The following is a 25,944-nucleotide window of genomic DNA, read 5'->3' on the forward strand; positions in this document are numbered from 1 at the left end:
TAAAGCAAATAAAATAGATATTTATTATTAAATTAACACAGTCACATGCACACACACACAAATTGCGATATTGTTTTTTTTTCCACAGGTGTGGGACGTCTAAAATTATCATGATGGAAACTTTATAAAAATCATTGAAGCGGCAAGATGCCCTCTCGGCCGTTCTGGAGAGGGACAATTTTTGGGCATTGTTTTAACAAAAAGAATTTGAATGTTCAACCTCAATCGTTACTGAAAAAAGGTACATTAAACATATCAGTACAATCAAAGCCAATTAAAGAAGTAATAATAATTGAATGGTGAACACAGAGTTTATCAAAAAGAATTTCGGGGTGGAATTCTAATTTCTACTTTTTGTTTTTGGTTGTCCTTTTTAGTATATACCAAAAAAGATAATAGGTCTGTAGCACGTGCACAGAAAATAATAGGTAGTGGAATCATCTTATTCAGTCATTAAATAGGAGAAAAGTATATATTTTTTTTCATGAGCGGGTCAGTCTACAAAAAGGGATATTTCAGTGTTTGGTAGATGTTGAGGAATGAAACACCTGGCTGTATCATTTTATTCCTTAAAGTTTCTGTTGGTGAGATCTTTGATATGAGTTCCTCGGTTTGCACTCTTTCTGCACCATTTATGAGGGGTTAGCGCTATCCTGGCATTGCATTCTGGGGTATGTAAACCCGCTGAGCCCATTATGGGGACCATTTACCCTCAATGCCATGAGTTACTGGGTCTACACAGTTGATATGCCCATTATGGGGAGTTTCTACCATCCTTACGCTGAGTTTTCGGGTCTGCACAATACGTGTTCCCATTAAAAGGAGATTCTACTATCTCTGCACTAAGTTCCTGGGTCTGCACTGTGCCCATTATGGGGACTACCACCATCTTTTTTCCAAGGTTCCCATTCTACATACCTGTGGACCCCATTATGAGGAGCCCTCATCATCTCTGCACTAAATTTCTGGATCAGCACACCTGACTTGCCCAATTTGTGAAGTTCTCCACATCACCAGGATATTTTATTTAAATAACATGATGGAGACTCTAAAAGGAGAAGTTGTGGCACACTATTGAGGCCAAAATACCCAAAACTCCCAGGAATAGAGTTGGGAGTAATGGCCAAGATGTCCAACTGTTAAAGTACCCGAGACAAGATATCCTAGGAGGAGATATACAGCGGGCACCTGTAGCTAAAATATCACCATAGATGAACTGACCCTTTGTGCTGCCCACATGGCAACCAAATCAAAGAAATTTGGAGATACCCATAGACAAAAAAATATATCCAAAATACGGAAGAGTATAACACATCAGAAATTAAACATAGATCTAAATAAAAACAGAACATGCGAGGAACCCAGAATTATATATATTTTTTTAAGATATTAAGTGTAATTGGTGTTGGTTAGTTTTTTATGTTTTTGCAAGTTGATTTTTTTGTTCTTACGTTGTCTTTTATTTTTTTATTTATTATTTAATGTTTATTTTACACAAAAAACTTTTTACAAGACCCATGATTTCCAAGATATACAGTTGGATGAGGATGCTGGATTTTCTAATAGGAAATTCTAGCACTTTGTTGCATTTACTGATAACAAGTTGTAGCCAGAGGAAGAGTGCCTGCTATTCACAGCCTATTGTTAGCACAATTCTGACACAATAAACAGCATGGAATTCTGGAATACAGCTCCGTCTGCTGATAGAAAGTGGTAAATGCAACATTTTCCCATGTAATAATTATTCTTCACCTGATTGAACTGTTTATTTTTTTTTTAAAGTTTTTTTTGTAACATAATAAATAAAGACAATATAAAAATAATATAGATTCTCCTTGCATATACAATAGATATATATTAATGTGATCAGCTTATTACAAATCAGGAAGCATTTAAAGCCCAACTGCTACTAAAATGTGTTTTGGATAAAGTGGAGAATTGTTAGAACATTGGTCAGGTTGTTGTCGGTGTCTCCACTAGGGGGGGTTCTTCACACCTTTAGTCCTGGAGATACCACATCAAATCCTGAAGCGGGACAAAAGTTTACAAATAGCCAGTTGTCACTGGAACATTGTCCCTATTGGAATACTTGAAGTTCAATAAAACCACAAGATTTTGGAATTCCTTTTGCATTCTGTTACAGCAACAATGGTCACCAGGACAAAAAAGGGCAAATCTTTCCAATGGTGACAAATAAAATTTGGTAAAATTTTCCCTATACGTATGTACTATTTTAAGGAAATCTCAATCAATATAAACTTTACCTATTAAGCCAAATAGTTTGTGATTTCAGGAGTGAGATCCCAGGAGTGGGATCTCCAACAGGTAAAAAGTAACTGGTAAAAGTTTGCACCTCCATTAATTTGCACAAATGGGAATTCCTTGACTTTCACCCAGATAGCCCTCTAATCAGCCAAGGAGAGCTCTTATCTGCACGGGCCTGACAGCAGACCTCTTGTTACCACTTCTGTCAATCAGAAGGAAGCCGGCTCCATAGAGGAGGGCAGAGGAGAGGTGGGGTCAGGAAGGTGTTGTGCTCCCTCCTTCTCCAATTCTCTCTCTGGTCTTTCAGGATGCAATGTGGCCAAAACTAGGCGAGGATCCTTGCATGAATTTGGCAGAAGGCTTGAAGAAAATGAAAAGCAGGGCGAGAAGATAGACTGGGCTCCAGTTATTATCACTGTGGTTTTATAATAATTGTCACAATTGTCATGTGTTGCCTGTATGATAAAAAAAGTGCACGTGAGTTAATTGCCCATTAACATAAATACCCAATTGTTGCCCATGTATGTTGGCCTAGTTATGCAATGATTGCCTGTTTATTCCCTAGGTATTGTAACTATTGCTTTCCTTTTTCTTGTGTATTACAATATTTTGCTTTCTGCTCCCTACAATGATTACCCAGATGTTACCCACTTATTGTAAACAATTGTCCAATTATTCACAATGTATTGCAATTTGCTAGTTTTTTTTTTTTTTTTTTTTTTAACAATTTCCCATAAATTGTCTATCCATTGTAAACAATTGCCCATTTTTTGCATGTATTGCAAAAGTTGTTGGTTTGATCCCTATGTACTGTCACTTTTTACAGTTGTTGTCCCCATGTTGTAAACTATTGCCCATTTGTTGCCCATGTATTGCAGTAATTCCAATTGTATTTTAATGATTTACAAGGAGTTGTCTACATATCATAATCTCTAGCCCATTTGTTCCCCATGCATTTTATCAATTGCCTATTTATTGCACTTTTATTGTTACAATTGCCTGTTTGTTCCCCATGTATTGTAAAAATTGCCTGTTTGTTCCCCATGTACTGTAATGATTGCCTGTTTGTACCCCATGTACTGTAATGATTTCCCATTTGTTGCCCTTGTATTGTAACAATTACCTGTTTGTTCCCCGTGTATGGTAATGATTGCCTGTTTCCTCCCTATGTATTGTATTGATTGTCCAATTGTTCCCCATGTATTTTAATGATAGCCCATTTGTTCCTCAAGTAATTAAATGATTGTCAATTTGTTGCCCATGTATTGTATTATTTGTCCATTTGTTGCCCTTGTATTGTAATGACTGTCTATTTGTTGCTCATGTATTGTATTGTTTGCCCATTTTTTGCCCTTGCATTGTATTAATTGCACATTTGTTTCCTGTGTATTCTAACAATTGCCTGTCTGTGGCCTATATAGCATCATGATTGTCATTGCTGTTTGTTTCTGAAGCATATTACTATAATTTTATCCACTGCAAAGCCAACACTATTAAACCCCGCTATTATTATCCTTTTGTCCCTTCAACTTGCTGTAGTGTGCCAAGCAGCATGCTAATATATCAGCTAACACAAAGTGCTGCAATATAGATAAGAAACTAGGTCTGAGCAAATGATCATCAGAATTCCTACTGTGAGTGCTATATTGACTGCACATTATTGGCCTCTTAATATCTGAGTCCACTTTAAAGAGAAGCAGAACAGCCATCACATTTATAGCTTATTCTTCCATACAGTACTGGATGATGACGGGTTCCCTTTAGACATTTCTGTCTCTTTAACTAAAAAGGCACCAAGACAAAGAGGTTGCTGAATGTGAAAAAAATAAAGGTTGGCTTTGTACACATTTCAATAGCAAGAATAATATTTTACACTTTATACATTGTAACACCATCATACAGAAGTGCTGTAGAATGATAGAGAACTTCCAAATAATAATTTAAGCAGCTGGTTTTTATATTACACAGCCCTGAGACAATGCACGTGAAAGCACCAATATTTGCATTTTGAGTGTCTCTTCCCCTGATTGCTTCTTTGGATGAAACATTTTGTTTCCTGAATGATCAGTTCACAACTTCGGCATAGTCGTGGTAGCTCACCAGCTCTGAGAAAATGTCATTAATCTTTCTGCAGCCGAGGTTACAGAAGCAAGCGTTAATCCACATGACGTTCCAGGACACGCTGGTGCCGTCGGGGCAATCGTAGTGGACTTGGATGGTTTTGGATTTGTAGGGTGTGCAGCATCGGTCATCGGTACACACCCCACAGTATTTGGGTCTGTAGGCCTTTCTGCTCACGCAGCCAGAGATTGTAAAATTCTTTGGTTCCGGTTCACGGTAGACCGCTAAGCATTTCTTGCCTGGCTGTAGAGAAAACAAAAAAAAATATTAGAGGCCATTTCAGACTTGCAGTTGACTGTAGGTTCTACCAGAGGGTCAACTGTGTTCCCAACCACTCCTAGTCAACTGGATAAGAGCAGTTGGGAATTATTGTGAGTTATAATGTGGTTATAATGGATTGCGATGCAGTTATTCTGAAAAGTTGTTTCTGGACATGTAGTTGCTGTTCCTTTTCCGGGGGAAAAAACGTATCTGAACTCAACTCATTGAATGACAAAGCCCCTGATGCCTCACCAAGCCCACTTACAGATTAGATCTCCATAATACCACATAAAGGCCAAGGTGCTGGTCGCATGGTCTCAGCCAGAAGATCAAATGGAAATGACTTGTAGAGAAAGTTCATCAATAAGGGTATTTATTCTTTAGTCCTTCAATTTTCAACCGGAAACATAAAATTGCCCAGTAAAACCTTCTCCATGCTTTTGGCCAACTTTGTCCATTTTCAATTACATTTGATCATAATTATATTAAATTTTTAAAAAATATACCGTTTTTTTAGAGGGGACTTTTCAGGCCAATATTCATATATGTTAGAAAATTATCAACATTCTTAAAAACAGAAAACATTAAAATTACATAAAATACAATAAAAAAACATAATTACAGACATAGACCTCTCCGTCCAGAATATCCCTAGGTTGGGAGTCTGTTCTGAATTAATCTCTACGCATTTTGCGGAATTATCTGCTTCTTCAGGAGAGAGGAGAGAGAGTCTGGTGTTTATATTTTCAGTATCCCTCTCTTAAAAAGTCGTTTAGAGGCGTGGGGCAACAACTGTGGCAATAAGGCAATGATATAATCCAATCTGTATGCACATCCGTTTACCTATTTTGCCTGGTACCTTATGGTCTCCAATCTACATAACAATAGTGAGTTTTTTTTTAAATTCCGGATGAATCAGCCACACTAACGTTTACCAGCTACACCATGCTGTGCCTGATTCCCCATGTGATTGGGACAGCGTCAAACAAGATTGACAAAACAAAACGTATTGGATTATATCATTTCCCTATTGCCAATCGTTGCCCTGCACCTCTAAACAACTTTTTAAGAGGGGGTTACTGAAAATATAAACACTAGACTCTCTTTCTTCTCTCCTGAAGAAGCGGATAATTCAGTAAAACGCGTAGAGATTAATTCAAAACAGATTCCCAAAGTAGGGATATTCTGGAAGGAGAGGTCTATGTCTGTAATTATGTTTTTTATTGTATTTTATGTAATTTAAATGCTTTTCGGTTTTAGTGTACATATTATTCCAATTTTGTTATTTTTCTAACATATATGAATATTGGCCTGAAAAGTCCCCTCTATAAAAAGAATACTTGTTGTCCTTCACTGTACATTTTTCAATAATGATCTGTAAGGGATGTGGCCTGCATAGTTGAAGAAATATATAGATGGATGTCCCTCTAAATAAATTTAATTTTTATTAAATCTGTTGACGATGGGTGGCCTTGACCATTTGGAGTTTGATATTGAAAGTTGATGAGAAGTGGTGGGAATATGACCTTTTTACTAAAAAGGAACCCTGAAACAAATTTTCAGGTCTTGGGGTACCCCTAACAAAATTTTAGGACAGTGGAAAAATACACCTTTAGTGATCAATGGAAAGAATTTTCCCCTTACAGATAGCTATAAAGAGCCTTTGTCTCACGCTACTTACTCTGGTAATTGGCATTGGCCATGAAGTTACCATCACAATGGAGGTTTACCAGCCAAAGCTCAAGGAACCCCTAGCAACCCATGGAGATACCCTAAGATTCCAGGGAAACCTGGTTGAGAATGATTGTGTTTAGGGTAACAATGGCCCAGCAAAGGTCTTTTATCATTAAAGCGGAGTTCTTCTTTGCCAACATGGAGGCAGGCTTACCCGGAAGTGCTGTGTGATGTCCACCTCGCAGGGTCTCAGGTTGCACAGGCGGCTCTCTGTATGGAGTTTGCACTTGTCATTGTCGTTTGAGATGCGTGTAGATATCCCCATTCCACATGTCTTAGAACATGGACTCCAGGGAGTCGTCTGGGTGATGCAGTTGTTTTGCCAGGTTTCGCTCTCTTCACGATAAACTGCAAGAATTTAGAATTTATTCTATGGCTGAGCACTATTAGAACATTTTATTAAGAATCATATCATATGGCCCCTGCTCTTTACTTTCTCACTCAGCTGGTAACCATCCTTCTGGCTGGCTCCTACTACATCTAACAAGAGAACCTCACATGACCACACTATACTTATCACCTCTGCCACTAGAGGGAGCATCTACAAATCTGCACATGAAATATCAAAATGGAAATATGTCACTAAAGTCTCAAGCTCCTACTATTGCTGTTCGTGCTGAACTTCAATCCGCATCCCTCTTTTCTAATGGTTCACCCCTTTCCTTCTGCCTCTTTTCTAGTTATTAGTGTATCAACCATATTGTCAGTTTTTAATCCCTGATAATCTGCAGAGAAAAGCCCTATATTTGTGTATCCATTCTTCACATACCAGGAGAAGCAATATGGCGGGGAGATGCTTTCCGGAACCTCTTGGCATCATCACAAATCCATTGCTCGCAGCATTTTCCTGCTATTTTAACTCGCTTGGGGTTCTGGCACCATACAAGAGGTGGTCGGGAATTTACACATAACGGGACACAACCCACAGCACCATCCAGACATGTGCAATTGTATTTGCAGTTTGGTTGGAAGCTTTGGCCATTTACATAACGTACACCGTTGAGGACACAACCCACTCCGCTCATCTCTGGAAAGCAAGGAAAAGGGGGTTCAGAAATTGGACATTATAAATGTACAAAGCAAATCATCCCCCACCTCCCAATAATTCGTAATCCAGAAAACCATAAGGATGAAAGATTTACCTTTTGAAGGATCCAATTATTAGCAAAGGCATAAATCTCTATTGGCAAACAAAACCAAGAAAACCTTTTTATACCTAATTGTTTCTCACAGATATCCAAAACATTTCAATTGTTTTACAGAATGGTGCCATTTACCACTCCAAGGTGACCTTTATTATATGGCCAAATATTTTGTAAAAAGCTGACCATCGCACTATTCCACCATACCATATGGTCAAGCATGTGAACATCTCTCCAAATAATTGAGCTCAGGTGTTTCCAGTGATAGGTACTTTAAATACTACAGACACAAATTTAGAGAACTGTGAGCTTGTGACAACAGTTTGGTGAAGGCCTTTTTCTGTTCCAGCAGGGTTGTACCTTTGGACACAAAGCCAGCTCCATAAAGACATGGTTTGATGATCTTGGTGCAGGGAAACCTAAAACAGAACCCTGACCTTTGTTTTACAGTATGGAAGAGTTATATTTTTTTATTTATGTCTGTAACACCAATGGACAGATTTAACTTCTTTAACTTCCTATTCATGTCACATTTGCTCAGGAAACGGAAGGAGTAGTGATCAAGATCTCCAGGAATGAGTGGGGGATTCTGTTTTCCCCTCACTTCCTGTCTTGCTTACAGTTATTTCATCAATCAGAATGTAAAAGAAATTCTAAGCTGTCAAACTGACAGCCTGAATCTGAAGCTGTCAAAAATGAATCACCTGACACAATTATGAACAGATGTATAGATACAAAGTAAATTTGTTATGTTTGTATCCGCTATGTTTCATTCATCTGTCAATCAAAGAGAAGAGTTTACATCTGCAGATGATGTCAGTTAAACAGTTAACCTGAGAATGGAAAAAAAAAATCCTAAATTAGTTCCTCAACTTTATTACTTTATCTTTGTCGTTATTAACTTCTTTTTTCTCCTTTTAATTGATTTTCTAAAGACTTTTATTGTTTACTTTTTTATAATAATATTATTTTAGTGTATTGCTATGTTTATTATAATTTATTAATATTTTTATGTATTTCTATTTTTTGTTATTAATAATACATTTTCTCATTTACATATTTTTTTATGTTTTTTTTTGCCTTTTGTGAAATTTCCTTTCATCTGTTTAGCTCCAATAATCATTTTTTCTTTTAAAGGCCAATTCTGGCCAAATCCAAAAAACTTTGAACTGTTTTGAAAGATTAGAACTTAGATCTGTGTTCTCATTAGGACCCAGGCACGGGAATCTCACAGCTAGCATCTAACACAGCCAACAGTCACCCCTGTGAAGAACTGACTTGGGGCCCTTTAGGCCCCAGTGATGGCTACTGTCTACTAAGTAGGGCCCGGTGCCCTTGTGCAGTGGCACACTTTGCACCTCCCTATGTCCACCGCCCCTGGTCTAAGAAAGACAATGGGCTGTGAGGCACCCCCTACTGGTTAAACAGTGGCTGACCCTTCCAAGCACAAAAACAATCCCAAAAGTAAGAAATAAATACATAAAATATAGGTGATACTTACGTCCGCAGACACCTATTTCGTACCTAGGCATGTCCCTGCTGTAGTCACAATATAGCCCTTTGTGTGGGTCACATGTGTCAGCCTCTGTGCAGTTCTCTCCTCGCTGCTTGGCGCAGGTTTTGCAGCAGTCGCAGCCATCTGTCACCAAACTAACCCCCGGAGGGCACACAGGGGGCTCCGGGGGGCACTCACATGGCCACTTACAGTACTGAACCCGAACGTATTCTTCTATGACAGCAGTCGTTGGAGGCATTGTGGTGGTGTTTTGTAGTATGACCTGTAAAAAACACAAGAAAAAATTATCAGCAAAAAATTAATTCTGGTCCAGCAAGAGAAAAGGCAACCAATTATCAAGTTCTGGATAAAGCTGCAAGGCTATTGGATGAATTAGATAATCAGACCAAGCCCAGCTATTTGTCCTGGCCATGAATATTCCCAAAAATATGTGTGTACGTGTTACCTAATCAGGTGTCCCTATTGCAAGGCTATCTTCCACAGGGAAAAGGTAGCAGCTGCCCTAGACCCCAAATCTACAGGGCCACCCAGGACCCCCCAGTATGTTCTTCTTTGTTATGGCCCATTCCACCCAGAACTCCTTTAAACTTCCTAAACCTAGGAAATTTTCCCAGCGTCCTATTGGCTGGGCAGCCTTGTTGTTGATCCCAGACTGTCCCTACAGGTAGCTGTCTGTACAGGGAGCTTATGTTATGGTGAGTCTGATGGTATGGATGGCAGAGGGGTATGGGTGTGGTTGGAGGACCACCAACTTCAGTCCAGCCTAGGGCCCCCAATGGTATTACCATGGGAGCACCCTACTGGAAGATTCCCCCATCTAATGACAGCTGTACAGTTATAGATTTCCCTTGCCACAACTACAAAGTTCCATATTTAGACCTCATTCCTGGCTGCTGGGTGGGGTGGTCAGTGCTCTGTAATTCAAGATTATAAGTGATGAGCATCAATACACTTTTTCTCTGATGTCCAATCACAGGCTGGGGGAAGGATTAGACTTGTAATTGTTATCTAATGGTAGAAGAGAAAAATCAGGTCTCCTGCTGAGCTAAAATTTTACCAAAATTGGATGGACACTAATATTATTATTATTATTATTATTATTATTATTAATAAACAAGATTTATATAGCGCCAACATATTACACAGCGCTGCACATTAAATAGGGACATTAAAATAAGTTATGTTGCATGTATAAAGGTTCTTTGGGTGTAATTATTCTGATTATTGAACTGTCCATCAATATCCTTATTTCTTACACATTATACTGTATAGGAACAGAGAATATCAGAGAATATCATTGTACAGTGCCAGGACTTGCTGAATACAACCTTGACACTGTGAGATGGTTACCGAATTCCCAGGGAAAATACAATTGAAAACCTCAAGGAAACATTGAGTGTGATATTGTCCAATCATATCATTTGGTGAGTTTGTGATGTACAGTATATGCAATAAATACCTGTAGAATATGGTTACAATATAACTTACACAGCAAATATTATAAAATTTGGTTAAGGAAAAAAAACTGAACAAAAATTAAAGTCACCTTCTAGCAGAACCTAAACCTATTATAAACATTTTTTGACCTGAAAATACCATTACAAAAAGAATCTTGGTTTATACTCGGGCCACCAGATGGTGCTGTGTCCTCAAGTAAAATGCATAACAAATGCTTGCTGTCTGAGACAGCAAGAGTTTTTAACTTTACATGAAGTCACAGTGCCATCTACTGGTGGTCAACAACTATGCACAAAAGATTATTTCATATGCCCCAGATTTATACTTCAGTGTTTTTTTTTGTTTTTGTTTTTTAAGGGAAAGTAGGTTTATATTCAAAACAATTCATATTTCACTATATATTTACAGTTTTATTTTTAAATGTTGGTTAGTAATTTTTAAATGTTTCCCTTGTTAATTCGGCTGCATGTTGTAAACGTCCAAATCCCTCTACATCTTTTCAATAACTCATTCTGCCACCTAGTGGCCAATTGTCAAAAATGCACAAAACTCACAATAGTTAATACTATCTATACCTGTATGTTCTAACAAATTTATCTGCGAATTGACAAGTTATCACAAGTTTATTTTTTAAGAATCAATTTACAGTTTAATATATGAGAAAGTATAGTGGTACATTGTTTCCATTGCCAATTATTTATCTGTTATGGTTGAGGCTAGTTCCAAAACTATATTTTCCTATTTTTTAAGCTAGGTAAGTATAAATAATATTACATGATAATATTATTAGGACTTCCAACCAACAGACAAAGTTTTTTTATCTCTCATCGAATGATTGGTTTAATGAATACAAAAAAAGCTGCAAAAAAAAAAAACTGCATGTGCTGTGCTGACTCTTTAGCTAACTTGCATGGCTCTGGACGTCCTTTGTCATGTACAAAAGTGTAGATTCTTGTAGATTGTTTTTTTCTTTTATTATGCTCCCCTTTATGGAGCTGAGGTGAAAAGTCCCATTCTCCTGTTACAATAAAAGTCATCTTGTATTAAGGTTTGTGCTATTGAGAAGGCAAGATACAAATAAAAAATAAACAAATGAAAATCGATCTGAATCAAAACAGAGGTACCCATTTTTATCTGAAAAAACAGGAAACTGTGTTGACTCAAGTATAAACCTAAGGAACACTGGCTTTTGAAAGATATTTTATGCATTATTGTTTGTCACCACCAGATGGCGTTGTGTCTTTATATAAAGTGTGTAACAAACTGCACGAACTTGTTATACATGTTACATAGTTTAGTGAATTCTTGTCCGATAATAGAGGAAGAATTCTGGGGGGAGCCCATTAAGGGAAAATCGTGGCCCTAGAAGGCATTATATCCCTTGCTGCTGCCGTAGGGTCCTATAAAACAGGATTTGTAAAGCGCCAACATATTATGCAGCGCTGTACATTAAATAGGGGTTGCAACTGACAGACAGATACAGACAGTGACACAGGAGGAGGAGAGGACCCTGCCTCAGCGTCACATTCAGAGAATGAGACTCAGCGTCACATTCAGGCATTAACAAGTGTGGTCTACATGCAAATTTAGTCTAACCCCTACTTTTAGAATTTTTCCAATACCCTTGGAGCTCTTGAGAGAAATATTGAGGCAGGGATGTTTTCAAGCAGCTGTGTACAGCACCTTCTAGCTCCTCCCACCAATCATAATCTGGCTTCATTGCATAGAGAAGCACAGAGACCCAGTGATAACCATACTGAATGCAAAATAGGATATGAAATAGAAACCAATGTTCTTTTTATTTTAATAATATGTTAATGAGGGGGAGGAGGAACCAGGGGAGGCCAAATATAAGCAGATTGAACTTCAGCTGTGATCATTATTGTATGACACAACAAATATAAAACATTCTATGCCTTGACACTCCTATGGCTTTGCGCCAATCTCTATAGAAAAAGTTACAATCCGTGTTAAGCCCGGAGCTTTTCACCCAGAGCAGCAGCAATGGAAATATCAGGAAACGCGCTGTGCGCCTAATACGCCGCGTCCGTCAGGGATTATATCAATTCGAATCCTGCGATCCTCCGCTCTGAGTGACCGGGCACAGGCTGTTATTCCTTTCTAATGGTTTTTGAAGTGTCACAGGATGAAAGAAAAGTCAATAAGCCCGGAGAATGGGGCCCGCCGTATGGGGCCCAACACTAACTGACACAGCAGCTCCTAGAAACAAAAACTTCCAGGGAAATTCTCTTTTTTCCCCTGGTTGGCTTACATTCCTAACATGTGACATCACCCAGAATACATGGAGAATACATGTCTGTGGCCTGGGGGCTATCCAGGAGCGCAGTGCAGTCCAGGCAGACCGTCACCGCCGCTGCACACTGCTGCCAAATCACAAAAAGCAGGCGGCGGGCCCTTCCAATCGGCAATGCCGAAAAGATGCCGCAGTGGCCGAACTGTAAATACAAACTGAATGACGTTTTATATAACATTGTCCAGGAATTCTTTTTATTGCATTCCTTTAATGCAGATCTACAGCAAGATATTTGCAGCAACTTCATGTCTATATGTACTGCAGAGATGGCTTCTGCAGCACACCTGATTGGCTCCTTGTGCTGCTTTCCAGTCTAAGTGCTGCTATGTAGGAGATTGCCAGATACCAAGCTACATACAGGAAGTTCCATCTAAATAAAGAATACAGAGCAGCATTCAGAGACTTTTATAACCACATGGAGTGCACAGACACTTTATGGTTACTATATGAAGCCAATGCAAAATGGTGTCAACACAGGAAGTGCCTGAACAGGAATCTTGATGGCAGGATCATCAGGGAATATTTTACACATGCAGCAGCACATGTGTGAATGTGGCCCAGGACTGCATGAAATCTGAGGATGGAGTCAGCTCTCTGCATGCTGAGACTCAGACATCAGCTGCAAGATCAAAGTACAGGCAGGAAAGGAACTATTCCATTATACTGCCCCCTGTTGGAGGGTCAGAGTCATTAAAAGGAAAGTAAAATGGATTTTTAGTGTGAATCCTAGAATGTGAACATGTGAATATTAACACATTCACTAATGAAGCCCTCTCCAATCAGTCTGTACACCTCTCCCCATTTGCACCCTCGAAGAAAAGAAAAGTCCTATGTATGCTACAAGGCTCCAAAGAGTCAAAGCCAACAAAGGGCTATGCAGTTCTTATGTGTGTGTAGAAAGCCTGTCCATGCTGCAGAAGCAGTGGTCACTCTGACACGCCCCCTATTGAGTTTGACCAATAGCCTTGCATTCTGAAAATATAAAGTCTTTGCTGATAGGAGGACTCTGTGTGGGACTCAGCAGGAGAAGTGGGGAACCTCTACAGGGAGACTGCTGCTTCTACACAGAAAGCATGGATCCTTTACTGACGCATGGTGGCAGAATACTTTGCACGTTTTCATGTACCTGCAGTGTATCCAGCTGAATCAATTGGGTGTTACTACCTAAAAAACCAAACAAGCATCCAGCCAGTGAAGGTGGAATACCAAGCCTGCTAAAGTTATAGAGAATGTTGACTGGCTGAGTGCTTCCAGGTTCCATCTATGCAGAGAAGTCATTCATACATCTCCCTTCATTCATCTTCCATTCATCATGCTGACACCCACCATGGGGGTCACAGGCACTCAGGAAGTATAGGTGCCATAGACATAGCTGGAAGATTTTCAGGCTGAACCTTCCAGAGTGTGAAAGTGATTGGGTGGCTTTAAAGCTTCTGAGATCTTTTACCCAATTACCAACAGTCCCATTTACAATAATAATCACCGTTCAAGTACTGGCTACCTCAAAATTATAATAATAAATCAGAGGGAATTTTTATTAAATACATTAGTTGGCCAAAATATTACAGACGGAAAAAATATTAATCTGGTTCTTCTATAAACCCAAACACAAGTGGTTTGCTTTAAGGCAGTGACACAACCATATATGCCTTAATGGAGAAAAAATCAGATTGCATTTTAAAAATTTTTCCAAGCCAAGTATAGCTGACTCCAGCACTGAACTATCAGCAGCGTGTGAACCTAATGTACATTTTACATTAAGGAGGCAAATATAGAGAGAATGTGCACACAGGTGTTGTTCCTATAGTGAGCACTAGATGGCGCTGTCGCCTTGTGTTACCTCCATAGAACACAGCATCAGTTTAACTCCCATGAGTCCAATGCAAACAACAGAGTAAAACAGGAAGGTTGAAGTTTAAGTGACTCTTGGGTAACCCAGGTAATAAATATTTATGTTTTCAGGAATTGGATATGTGGAACAAGGATCGGCGAAAGAGCAGGAGCCCACAGGACCAAAGGGGTAACCATAATGCAAGGCAGGAGCAGGTCATAGGTTGGAGCATACATAGGAGTGAAATGGCCAGGTGTGGTATCCAGGGGCAGAGAAAGGTTCAGGCTGAAGGTTAAGCCAAGGGCAAGTCCAGGCAGCAAGTAATGAGAGATCAGCATGGAAGGAACCAAACTGATCAATGCACCTAGTCACTAAGCTAATTTAATGCTATCATGGACAAGCCAGTCTGGCACAGCAATCACTTCTTTTTGACATCTGGCCCATTTAGAGGTTCAGTGGGAAGCCAAGTTCATAACCCACAGGGTCATGAGGGGTCACATCCTTCTAGCTTCATATTCAGCCACCAACTCCAACTGGCTGCAAAGCATTACCAGAGATTGTATCAATACAAATATCACCTGACCTTGCCGCTGAACCACCTGGGAGGGACTAGACCAAGTTTGTACTAACATATTTAACATTTTTTATCATTTGACATTCATTTTGGTTAAAAATTCTAAGAAAATATTAAACTGGTGTGAAACTCTTATACTGTCAAGAAACAAAAACACAATAAAATGATCCTTTAAGGGGCGCTTATTACATTAAAGACATGTCTATCAAGTACAACCAATAGGGAAATTAACATATTGCAGATATAAAATTCAATGGACATAGTTGATCCAGAGGAAGACAAAGAAAACCCCTGGTACAATTTGCTGCAACAGGGGAAAAAATTCCTTCCTGATTCCAGGAGGCAATCAGATGTTCCCTGGATGAGCAGTCTCTGTTATCTTTAATCCCCAGGAATATTCTGTGCTTCTAGAAATCATCCAGCTTTTTCTTAAAGCAATCTATTAGCACTCAGAAGTGCCCAATTGTGCTAATAGTGCAATTATCTTTTTTATCAATTTTTTTTCTTTCCTTAATTTTTCCCTTTTTTTTCCTTTGATTTAATAAAAAACAAAAATGAAAATAGTTTTTTACTCATCACAGTCAACCATCCATGGCTTTTGTTTTTTAAGTGATTAAATAATGTAGTCCAACATTGCAGTTTTTTTTTTACCCAAAACTATACACATTACATTGCACTTAAAAAGCCAAAGAGTAATAATAGAAACCAGCAGAATCTAAAATCCACCAAGACCCAACCAATCAAAATCTCCAAAATACACCTGGCGGAGTCTCCCTGCACTGATGTGGCAGCCGTATGATGGGCATTCTGCGGGGTGGCTCTGTGTCACCGCTGATAGTATGTGCGGAGTCAGCAGGCTGTATGATATTCTATGATGTGGCAGGCTGTCAATACACATGGAGAGCAGATGTGACATCTGGAGATCAGACTGATGTTGTTCTGTGTATGCAGGTTGCAGGGAGGCAGGTGTCATGCAGAGCCCCATATTCTATAGTGAGAGGAACCAGATATGTTGTAGCATGACATATGGAAAGGCAAGTGCAAAAAGCAGTACAAATGTGTGTTTTATGGGACTACTAGTGCTCGTTTCAACACACATTAGGCAGCTATGGTCAACTGTTGGTACAGTCAGGAAAATCCTCAAGATTTGCAGGACTGCCATGAAGACATCTCTAGAGTTCATGTTAACGTGGCTGCATGGGATCAGATTGGTAAAAAGCAACAAATTACACACCTGAAGTCTCACACACGCTACCCAAATGGCCCACATCATGCACCAGGCCCTGAAGGGGCCCTAAATCCTTCATATGTAAGCCTGCATGTCATCAACTAGAACTGGAACTTTGCCTAGCTATACCTGTAGTATATAAGTGCCAGCTGAGGCATCTATGCCAACAGAGTATTTCAAGTCCTTGAGAGTAAGCCCAACTTTGGGTTAATCAATAAACATATAGAATACACATCATCCCTCAACATTGGGAAGTCTGAATTTAGGGTCGATGCCTCTTCCCCAAAGAAGCCATCAAGAGCCCCTCTTACCAGGTTTATGCCTCCCCTTAATACTGGGAGGTCCCAATGTTCAGAGTCACAGCCTCCTTCCATTGGAAAACCAGTAAGGGCCCTCTTTTTTTGACCATACCAGTTACATCCCTTTCCTCAACATTGTAAGGTTTTAATATTGAAGTACAGGGCCACTTTCCACAGGAGGTCAGCAAAATATTCCAGGTACAGGATGGTACTTTCATCAATATTAGGTGGTCTCAATGTTAAGGACAGGGACTTTTCCCTAGATGAGGTCATCAAGAGCCCAAATTTCTCTGCTATACCAGGTATATGTGTCATCTTAACATTGGGAGGTCCAATTGTTGAGGAACCTCCTATAGGAGGACAGCAAAAGCCCCATTTTCTCTACCATACCAGGTACATCCCTTCCCTCAACAATAGAAGTTACTATTGTTGAAGGACAGGGAGTCTAGCAAGAGCCTTACCATACCAGATGGATGCCTTCCATCAATATTAGGTAGTCCCAATGTTAAGGACAGGGCCTTTTCACTAGATGAGGAGAGCGAGTACTCAGTTTCTCTGCTCAACCAGGTGTATCCCTTGCCTTATTTTTGGGAGGTTCCATTGTTGATGAACAAGGCTTCTTCCCCATAGGAAGGGCCCCATTTTTCTCTACCATGCCAGGTACATTCCTTTCTTTAGCACGGGAGTTGCAATGTTAAGGACGGGGCCTTTTCCTTACAGGAGGCCAGCAAGAGCCCTACTTTCTGTCCCATACCAAGTACATGTCTTCCCTCAACATTAGGGGGCCCCAATGTTGTGGGATAGGGTCTCTTCTGACCAGGAGGTTCACTTTTAATACTACATCTGGCATAATCAGTCCCTCAACATTGGAACTTGCCAAGGTTGAGGAATAAGGCCGCTTCCACACATCCAGTGCCTGAAAAAGGGTGTGGGGTTTGCTTGGTGGGGGGCTTATGGTGGGATGTGGACACCCCCAATGACTCCATAACTTCCCACTTCCCGGGAAATGAGTGCCGGGGTACATTAGTACCCCTTTAGCAATTCCCAAAAATAAAAAGAAACTAAACATAGTTGCACACAGAAATATAAACACAAAAGTGTTCTTGCTGACTATATTTATATTCCTAGAAGTAAATCCATCATCAGTCACGCATTCTACAACACTCAGGGACAGGAAGTGAGCGGAAACCTTCCCAATGGTACACAGGCAGAAATAAAGATACAACCGAGATTCCAATCCTTACTCTATGCCAAAAACGTGGCCAAATATCTGTGCTTCTGTAACTCAGTACCAAGATCTCAGTGGGCTATTTTAGTGCTGGCACTTTTATTTTTGGAAGTCGTCTCTACGTGTGACTTTACAATTCAGGATAATAAGAATACAACTTTAAGTTCACATTCTTGAGTCTTGATGTGTTTGCCATATGCCTTCTGTACAAAGTATTAGTAAACCCTCCCTGCCATAGGACTTTTCACGCATAGCTTTGGTTTCCATGACTTCTAAATATTTTCATAGAGAAATTCCATTTTGCAACTATTTGGATTATTTCACGTGGCTCAAATATTGTATTTTTACCCTGTAAGATGGATCAGCTGACAGGTGTATAGAAAGACAAATCCAGGTAGATATTATAGAAAACAGCAAGAGATGCAGGTATGTATTTCAAAAATACCCAAATTTGACCTCCTTATAGCTTCTTACAGATTGAGATTTCATCCTTAATTGAGTGGGAAAACAATAATATTGGCACCACATCCTCTTTAATCTATCAAATGTTGGTACCTAACCAAATTAATATTCATAAAATTTCACATATTTACTTATATACTGGTAGTCCCTGAGTTAAGAAAATCCGAAATATGGACGACTCCTGGGTATGAAAGGGGCTTCTCTGCTCGCTGGTGTGCAGGACAGAGGCTTGATAAGGGGGAGGGGATGGTTCGCATGACTTGTTGAAGAAGTCTTTTGCTGTTCTCAAAGCTCTTGTAACTCCTTCATGACCAAGACAAACTCTACAGTTGTTTATTTTTGCATATCAAAGCACAGCTTGCTCCAGAAGTTATTGAATGTCTTGGCTGCATAAGGTTTTTTTTTTTTTTGCTTTGTTTATGATAAACTCACAGTGAGGATTTTATACAATAACTGACAGCATCCCGCTTAAAAATATTTTGAGACAGACATCTGTCCTAATTGCATTTATTAAAATAATGTACCTGTTCTGACTTACATACAAATTCAACTTAAGAACAAACCTACAGTCCCTATCTCATATGTAACCTGGGGACTACCTGTACAATAAATACATAAAAACAGAGCCTATTGTACAATCACTCATTGTATAAAAACATCATCACATTATTGATCCATTGACATTGAACGTATAGTGTTCTGTCCCTTACGCGTTTCACCACCCAGCTTCTTCAGAAGGACGTTTTAATACACAGAACTGTTCTAATAAGTGTTTGACAATAGCAAAAAAACAGCAAATTACAATTAAGAAAATGTATTCACACATCTATTAAATCAATAACTTTTATAGAGTTCGGAAGAACAGGGAACAAGGAACAAGCTCATTAAAAGAGAAAGCAGATGGATGACTTTAAAAGCCTATTTCTGCTCATTTTTTGCCCATTGGCAGGTTTAGAGCAGGAAGGTGATCAGGCTGTGGTGCTTATCTGCATCAAAGAAATTTCAGGTCATCAGGCTAGTTGGGCTGTCAGTCAAAGGTGTATACATTTTAGGACTAGATGGACAGAAATGCAAACCTTTGGCGAGCTAACCAGCATTCATGAATGTATTTTGTCTGGAAATGTAGCTGTGTGGCCTTGTGTGCAAGTTTTAATGTGAACCTGTTGCTAAAACCTTTCCATTCCCCTATTTATTGTACAGCGCTGCATAATATCTTGGCGCCATATAAATCCTGTTTATTATTATTAATAATAATAATAATAATAATAATAATAACAATAATAATAAATTCCCATCTCTACCCAATTGCAACCCAGAGAATTTGTTCATCCCAGTCTCCCATTTTTCTATAACCCATCCCATAGGGTTAAAGCAGTCTTGTAAATTCACTTCTGTGTTAGGGACTCCTGCACCGGTAGGTTCCTGCCTGTCCCCTGTTGATGGCATCATCTTCTAGCCTTTGCAAAACAAAATGTTAGTAACTAGTTAGAGAGAAGACCGGGCTTAAAAGGTTACATGATTGGCTTTAGGTGAGTAAAAATGGGGTTTAGGTATTTTTGGTCAATTAAAATGGGTGGGTTGGAGGTGTCGGAGAGGGGATGCCTTTATTCCCGTATATCAGCTTTATGTCTCCTACAGATGATTTCAATATCCTTTAATTCTTTGTTCTTTTCAGGAGTGTCCCTTTAAATTCATGGCTCAGGCTATTGCATACATAAAGAGCAGCTGTTGAATATTTCATGTCATTTTAAGATCTTTGTCCCTGGAAATGCAAGCTTTAATGACATTCCACGATGTGATTTCATTTTGCCAAATTCAAGAGCTTCAACTTTACAGGCCTGTAATTGAAATTCCAAATCCTAACATAGAGATTCGTACAGTGAGAAAGGTAGAATGAGGACACTGCCGCTACAGAGATACTATTATCAATGTGACCGTTCCTGACAATGATACCTCATTCATCCCTATGTCATAAAATCCAGCTATAGTTTGGTTAAAACCAATGCAGCATATACAATAATTGTAAGAAAGGCATTTTGAAATCGAAAGAAGAACTAGCATCAGTTATATAGTGCCTGTGCAAAGTCACACACTCCAATATTTGGTTGGACCACCTTTAGCTTTTGAGTAAGATATGTTTTTGCCATGGTACCATTCAATAAGCTTATCCAATGTCCCATTGGTGGCCAATTCATGTGTGACAATGATGTCTCATTCTCCAATATAAGCCTGATGAATCCCAGCATTTTCATCTTGAAATATTATGGTGCCATCAGAGAAGAAAAAATCTATTGATGGAAAAACCCAGTAATTCATTATATTCAGGGAGTCAGTTGATCTAATGTTGCTGAACCTAGACCTGACCAATTGGAGCAACCCCAGAATATAACGCTGCCCCCACAGACACCCTAGATCATAACCTTGCCCCCACAGATGCCCCAGATTGTACCACTGTCCCCAAAGGTACTCCAGATTAAACCACTGCCACGGCAAGCAACACAGATCCTCACACTGCCCCCAAAGGCACTCCAGACCAAACCACTGCCCCCAAAGGCACTCCAGACCATAACACTGCCCTCACAGGCACCCCAGATCATAACACTGCCCCCACAGGCACCCCAGGTCATAACACTGCCCCCACAGGCACCCCAGACCAATTATTTAAACTGCCCTAATAAGGATGCCATATTAAAAGGCTGCCCCCGCAGGCACCCCCAGACCATAACACTACCCGCAAAGGCAACCCCGATCATAACACTGCCCATACAAGGACCCTTGATCATAACACTGCTTTCACAGGCACTCCAGATTACACCACTGCCTCCAGAGGGACCCCAAGCTAGGAGCCTTTTATTGAAAGATCAGAGCACTCCCCTTGACAATGCCTTCATCAAAGAAAGATTGATTACTTTTGTTTAGGAGCTACTCAAGGTCCCATCCTAACAGAAAATCATGGTCACCACCTGAGCCTCAATAAAAAAGCAGCTGCTATAGTGCGGTATTTTATGCATAAAAACAAACAAAAAACAGAAAAACATTTTTTGGAGATGAGTTAAAAATGTAACGTAAATAGGTAGAAAAAGTAATCAATATATCTCAACCTAACTCCAACGCACTTCTGCTGCAAAACAAACAGCTGCCGCTGCCACAGTGCAGTGTATTGTGCAAAAAAAGAAAAAGCACTTTTTTGGAAATGAGGTTTATGAAGCAAAATAACAATTATTTAGGTAGACAATGTATTCGTCGATATATCTCATCTTAACTGACGAGCACTAAAGCTGCAAAAACTAGTTATGAAAGGGTTAAAACAATTAAAAAAAAACTGCAAAAGCAAAAATACTAAAAGTGTTTCAAAAAAGTCAAAGTGTGTCTAATTTGTATGGCATTGATGATCTGTGTACAGGTCCACGTGTCAGTTTGGCCGGGTGTGCATGCCTTCTATTGCTAAGTGGAGGTGTCAGTAAAGGGATCGGGTGAATGGTGTTAAGTAAGGTAGCCTGGGGGTTGTATGGACACAATTCCACAAAATCTTACATTCCTGAGACCCCCCCTGTTGAATTTTGGTTAATAGAAGTCAATTCTGCCAAAGTAAAATTGTAAAGGGCTTGGCCAAATATACAAAACTAGAGTCACCTCCCGACTTCCTACATATTTTGGGGGTATCAGTAATGATACCTCAAGTTACCCTTGTACCTTCCATGGAGGCTCCCTCTCTTTTAAGGTGGAAAACCTTTTTAAAATTACCCAGACACACCCATAGCGTGCGTTTTAATTATTCTCCTTTATTTATAAATGGTAATAATATTATATACATCATTCTGATCTCTTGTGATCCCACAAGAGACAAGAACACATCAATGCCTTCCCCGTAAGCCTGGTAGTTACAGTATCACCCAGCCGTCATTCATTTGGCACGATGGTGACACAGTTTGACTTGCGGTGAGCTGGGCACACATTGAGGAACATTCTATTTATATTGGCTCCCTGCAAACCATTTACTTAAGATGTAATCGAGCAGCTACGGGCTTTAAATATTCTCAGCTGTTTTATAGCAGTCCAAAGGAATCTGGGCAATTCTCAGAATTCTCCCAAAATATTTACAATTTTGTTTTTCAACTCACTTCCCTATATATACACATTGCATAACTATACCTGCAGGTTAGCTTAACCCCCTCGCCATGATACTACTGTAAATTACCATCCCAGACATGTCCATGTGGCAGGACAATGATAATTAAATGCAGAACTCAGGAGTAAAAAAAATGTAAAGAATTCATACTGTACAAGAAAGGACAACATTATTCACATCAATTACATAATTTTCCAAAATTAAGCTTTGAGGGTTTTACATTATATATTTATGTATAAAATAATACGCTGTCTGGCCAAAATAAAAGCCGCACACTCTAACATTTCAGTGAACCGTGAATTAAGTGAGATTTTGGCACATATTAAACGTGGTATCATTTTGATAAGCTTATGCAATGTCAGGACAATTATTTTGTTCCAGAGTTGCATTCATTTTTCCCCAAGACCTTGTCTTGGTGATGGGAGAATCTGAGCGCTGTGTAAAGTCTCCTCCAGCACATCCAAAGATTCTCAATGAGGTTAAGGTCTGGATTCTGTGGTGGCCAAGCAATGGGGGAAAAGAATGACTCATACTCCTTGAACCTTTCTTTTACAATTTTAGGTCAATCTATATCTTTATTGTCTTTTTGGCATTTGTTGGTTAAATCAGCTAAGAAAAAAATAAATTAATGGACATATCTTGATATTCTGTATATTCAGGGAGTCAGCTGACTCAATTTTTTGGGTGCATACCAATCTGAACCTAGACCTAACTTGTTGAAGCAACCCAGATCATTATATTGCCCCCACAGGCACCCCAGATCATGGCATTGCTCCCACAGACACCCAGATCACAATTCTGCCCCCACAGACACCCAGGTCATAAAAATGCCCCTACAGGCACCTCAAATCATACCACTGCCCCCACAGGCACCCCGTATCATAATCTTGCTCCTTGATATTAAAAAGAGTATTCTGATCTCTCTGGTACACCGCAGATCATAACTCTGCCCCCACAGGCACCCCAGACCATAATACTGCCCCATAGGCACCCCCGATCATGAACCTGCCCTTACAAAGACCCCAGATCATAACATTGCTCCTACAGGCACCCCAGATCATAACCCTGCTCCTTTATTCTATATTAATTATTCTGATCTCTCTGGTACATTGTTGCTGGAGTAAACTTGTACATTTAGTAATCAAGAACACTGATGACTTTTTATTATAAGGTAATGAGGGTATAACATTGGATCACAGAAAGTTTTGGTATATATAAATTTAGTGTTACATTTATTTAATAACACATTTCTAACTATTCATTATTGAGTTAAAAAGAAAAGATTTGCTGCAGTTTCCCAAAAATTAGCCTCCCTTTGAAGAAAATACATTCATTGTGCGTCCTGTGCTTAATACTACATTTTCCTTTTCGTTGAAGGCAATTCAATTTATTTGTTCAAGATGATGACTGTTATTACATTGAAAATGTTTGCTGCTCCCCAGAATAAACATTAAACAACCGGCGTGTTCTCAGGCACAAAATAAAGAAATAGTAAAATTTACAAGAGGCGTGCAATTTATATAAAATGTTGCCAACCATCTGTCATCCAAACCATGAGCTCAATTATATGTTGCTCCACCACTGCTGTACAATAAAAGCCTTCTATTGTGGGCTGGTCAGGGGGCCTTCTAAACCAATGTCAGTTGACTGGACCACCAAAGAGTTCTATTTTCCTCCAGCATTTCACGTTACATCTTCTGGGTGAGTTTACAAATCTCCTACTAATAGCAATAGAAAAACATGCCCAAAAAGAAAAATTGTAGGAATATACTTACCCGACCCCCAAATTTTGCATCACTGGGCTTGATGTCATTGTCCTTCTGGGAAGGGTCTTGAAGAACACTTGCAGGAAGATACTCAGTCCATTTTAAGAGTGGCTTCTTGAAAGATGTCAGCTGTTCTGCATTCCACAGGAATCTTCATGGAAGGGCAGTGACATTGTCTTCATAAGGCAGGAGATGGAAGTAGGATACGTATATGTGCAAAGCCATTCATTTTTAATTGCAATATAATGCATCAAGGCAATGCAGCTCCAACACAATGTACAGTAGAGTCCCACAATGCATGATACTGTGCATTGAGTTATTAGTGTGCTACTTCCCCCTTCTCTTAGATTGTAAGCTCTTTTGGGCAGGGTCCTCTCCCCCTCCAGTTTCATTGCATCTCTCTGTCATTTGCAACCCCTATATAATGAAAAATGCTGCGTAATTTGTTGGCATTATAAAAAAACAGTTTATTATTATTAATAATAATAATAATAATATTAATTGCCAAAAGGTCACATGTCCATTTTTTGTCTATTTAGAATGGGCTACCCTAACACAAATCATGGTAAAGGTGTATATGGGAGGCCCTTAGGGAATTATCTGGGCAAGTGTCACCATTGATTTTTGACTTTTTGGCCAGGAAAGATTAAGATAGAATGACTCCCCAGTAGGAACACAGATAGTGAAAAATTGAACTTGGTGAATTATTACCAAAATGCCTTCAGAACCAAAGACTAAATAATAGCCGTGTTACACGTTGTAGGTACTCTTCCCCATTTCTTGATCCTTTAGCAAAAGCCGAGTTCCTATAGAGAAAAAACTACTTTGTAGAAAACCACCAACACTCAACTACAAGAAAAAACATATATTTTAAGATAAAACTTTTGATTTATTAAAATTAAAATTACGCTAATCTAAAATACACAAATAAAATCTTTTGTCCTAAAACTAGATACTCCTATTAGAGTTTTCCTTCAAAGGTATACCCAATCCTACGCGTTTCGCAGATATAATCCGCTTCTTCTTACACTTCACCGATTGTTGCTCTGGATTTGTCCTAATCCAAACAGAAGATATAAAGTATATGGGTACATACAGTGAACATTACTACAGCCTAAAAATAATTCTTAATTCTACGTGTTTATTCACAATTCTCCACTTGTAGTTTATGCCTTCATTCTTCTCCTAACCACTGCCCAGCCAGTCCCTGATAAGACGGCATTCTACGTGTAAATGGAGGTCCCTTTAAGGGAGTTCCTACGTGACAAAACCGGAAGTTGCCACCCAGTAGTACGTAGCTTGGGTTTAGCATGGGAACCCCGACCTACGTACCACTGGGTGGCAACTAATTCGATGATGTATAAGAATATTTATTTCAGATGATACTGTGTGCTTTTTGTTGAGTGTTGGCTCTAAAAGTTCCAAAACCAGTGGTTTTCCACAAACTTGTCTTTTATCTGTTTTAGGGATGTGGCCATGTTTACAAGTATATGTTGGATATTCTAATGATAAAGCCGAGTTCATAATAAATATTCAAAATATATTCTGTATGATTGGCTGTTTGCCTAGTATTCAGCTCCAATAAAGAGACATTGTTGGGAATCTTCTAATCAGGC

At 39.3% G+C, this 25,944-nt stretch overlaps 1 protein-coding gene across 2 annotated transcripts in view; it reads right to left on the reverse strand.

The window, feature by feature from the left end:
• Positions 1-25,944, reverse strand: part of CCN4 (cellular communication network factor 4) — a 43,557-nt gene continuing 17,613 nt past the window's right edge. Inside the window, exons 2-5 of one of the 2 annotated variants that reach the window (XM_072410640.1) lie at positions 9,025-9,301; positions 7,151-7,408; positions 6,536-6,729; positions 1-4,629 (exon numbers count right to left, since the gene is read on the reverse strand). In XM_072410640.1, the coding sequence (XP_072266741.1) occupies positions 4,330-4,629; positions 6,536-6,729; positions 7,151-7,408; positions 9,025-9,301 (1,029 nt within the window). In that variant the 3' untranslated portion in view covers positions 1-4,329. Of the gene's footprint in view, positions 4,630-6,535; positions 6,730-7,150; positions 7,409-9,024; positions 9,302-25,944 lie in introns of those variants that run through there. The other variant, XM_072410641.1, reaches the window with a different exon arrangement.

The sequence above is a fragment of the Pyxicephalus adspersus genome, chromosome 5, assembly GCF_032062135.1.
Source record: "Pyxicephalus adspersus chromosome 5, UCB_Pads_2.0, whole genome shotgun sequence".
NCBI lineage: Eukaryota > Metazoa > Chordata > Amphibia > Anura > Pyxicephalidae > Pyxicephalus > Pyxicephalus adspersus.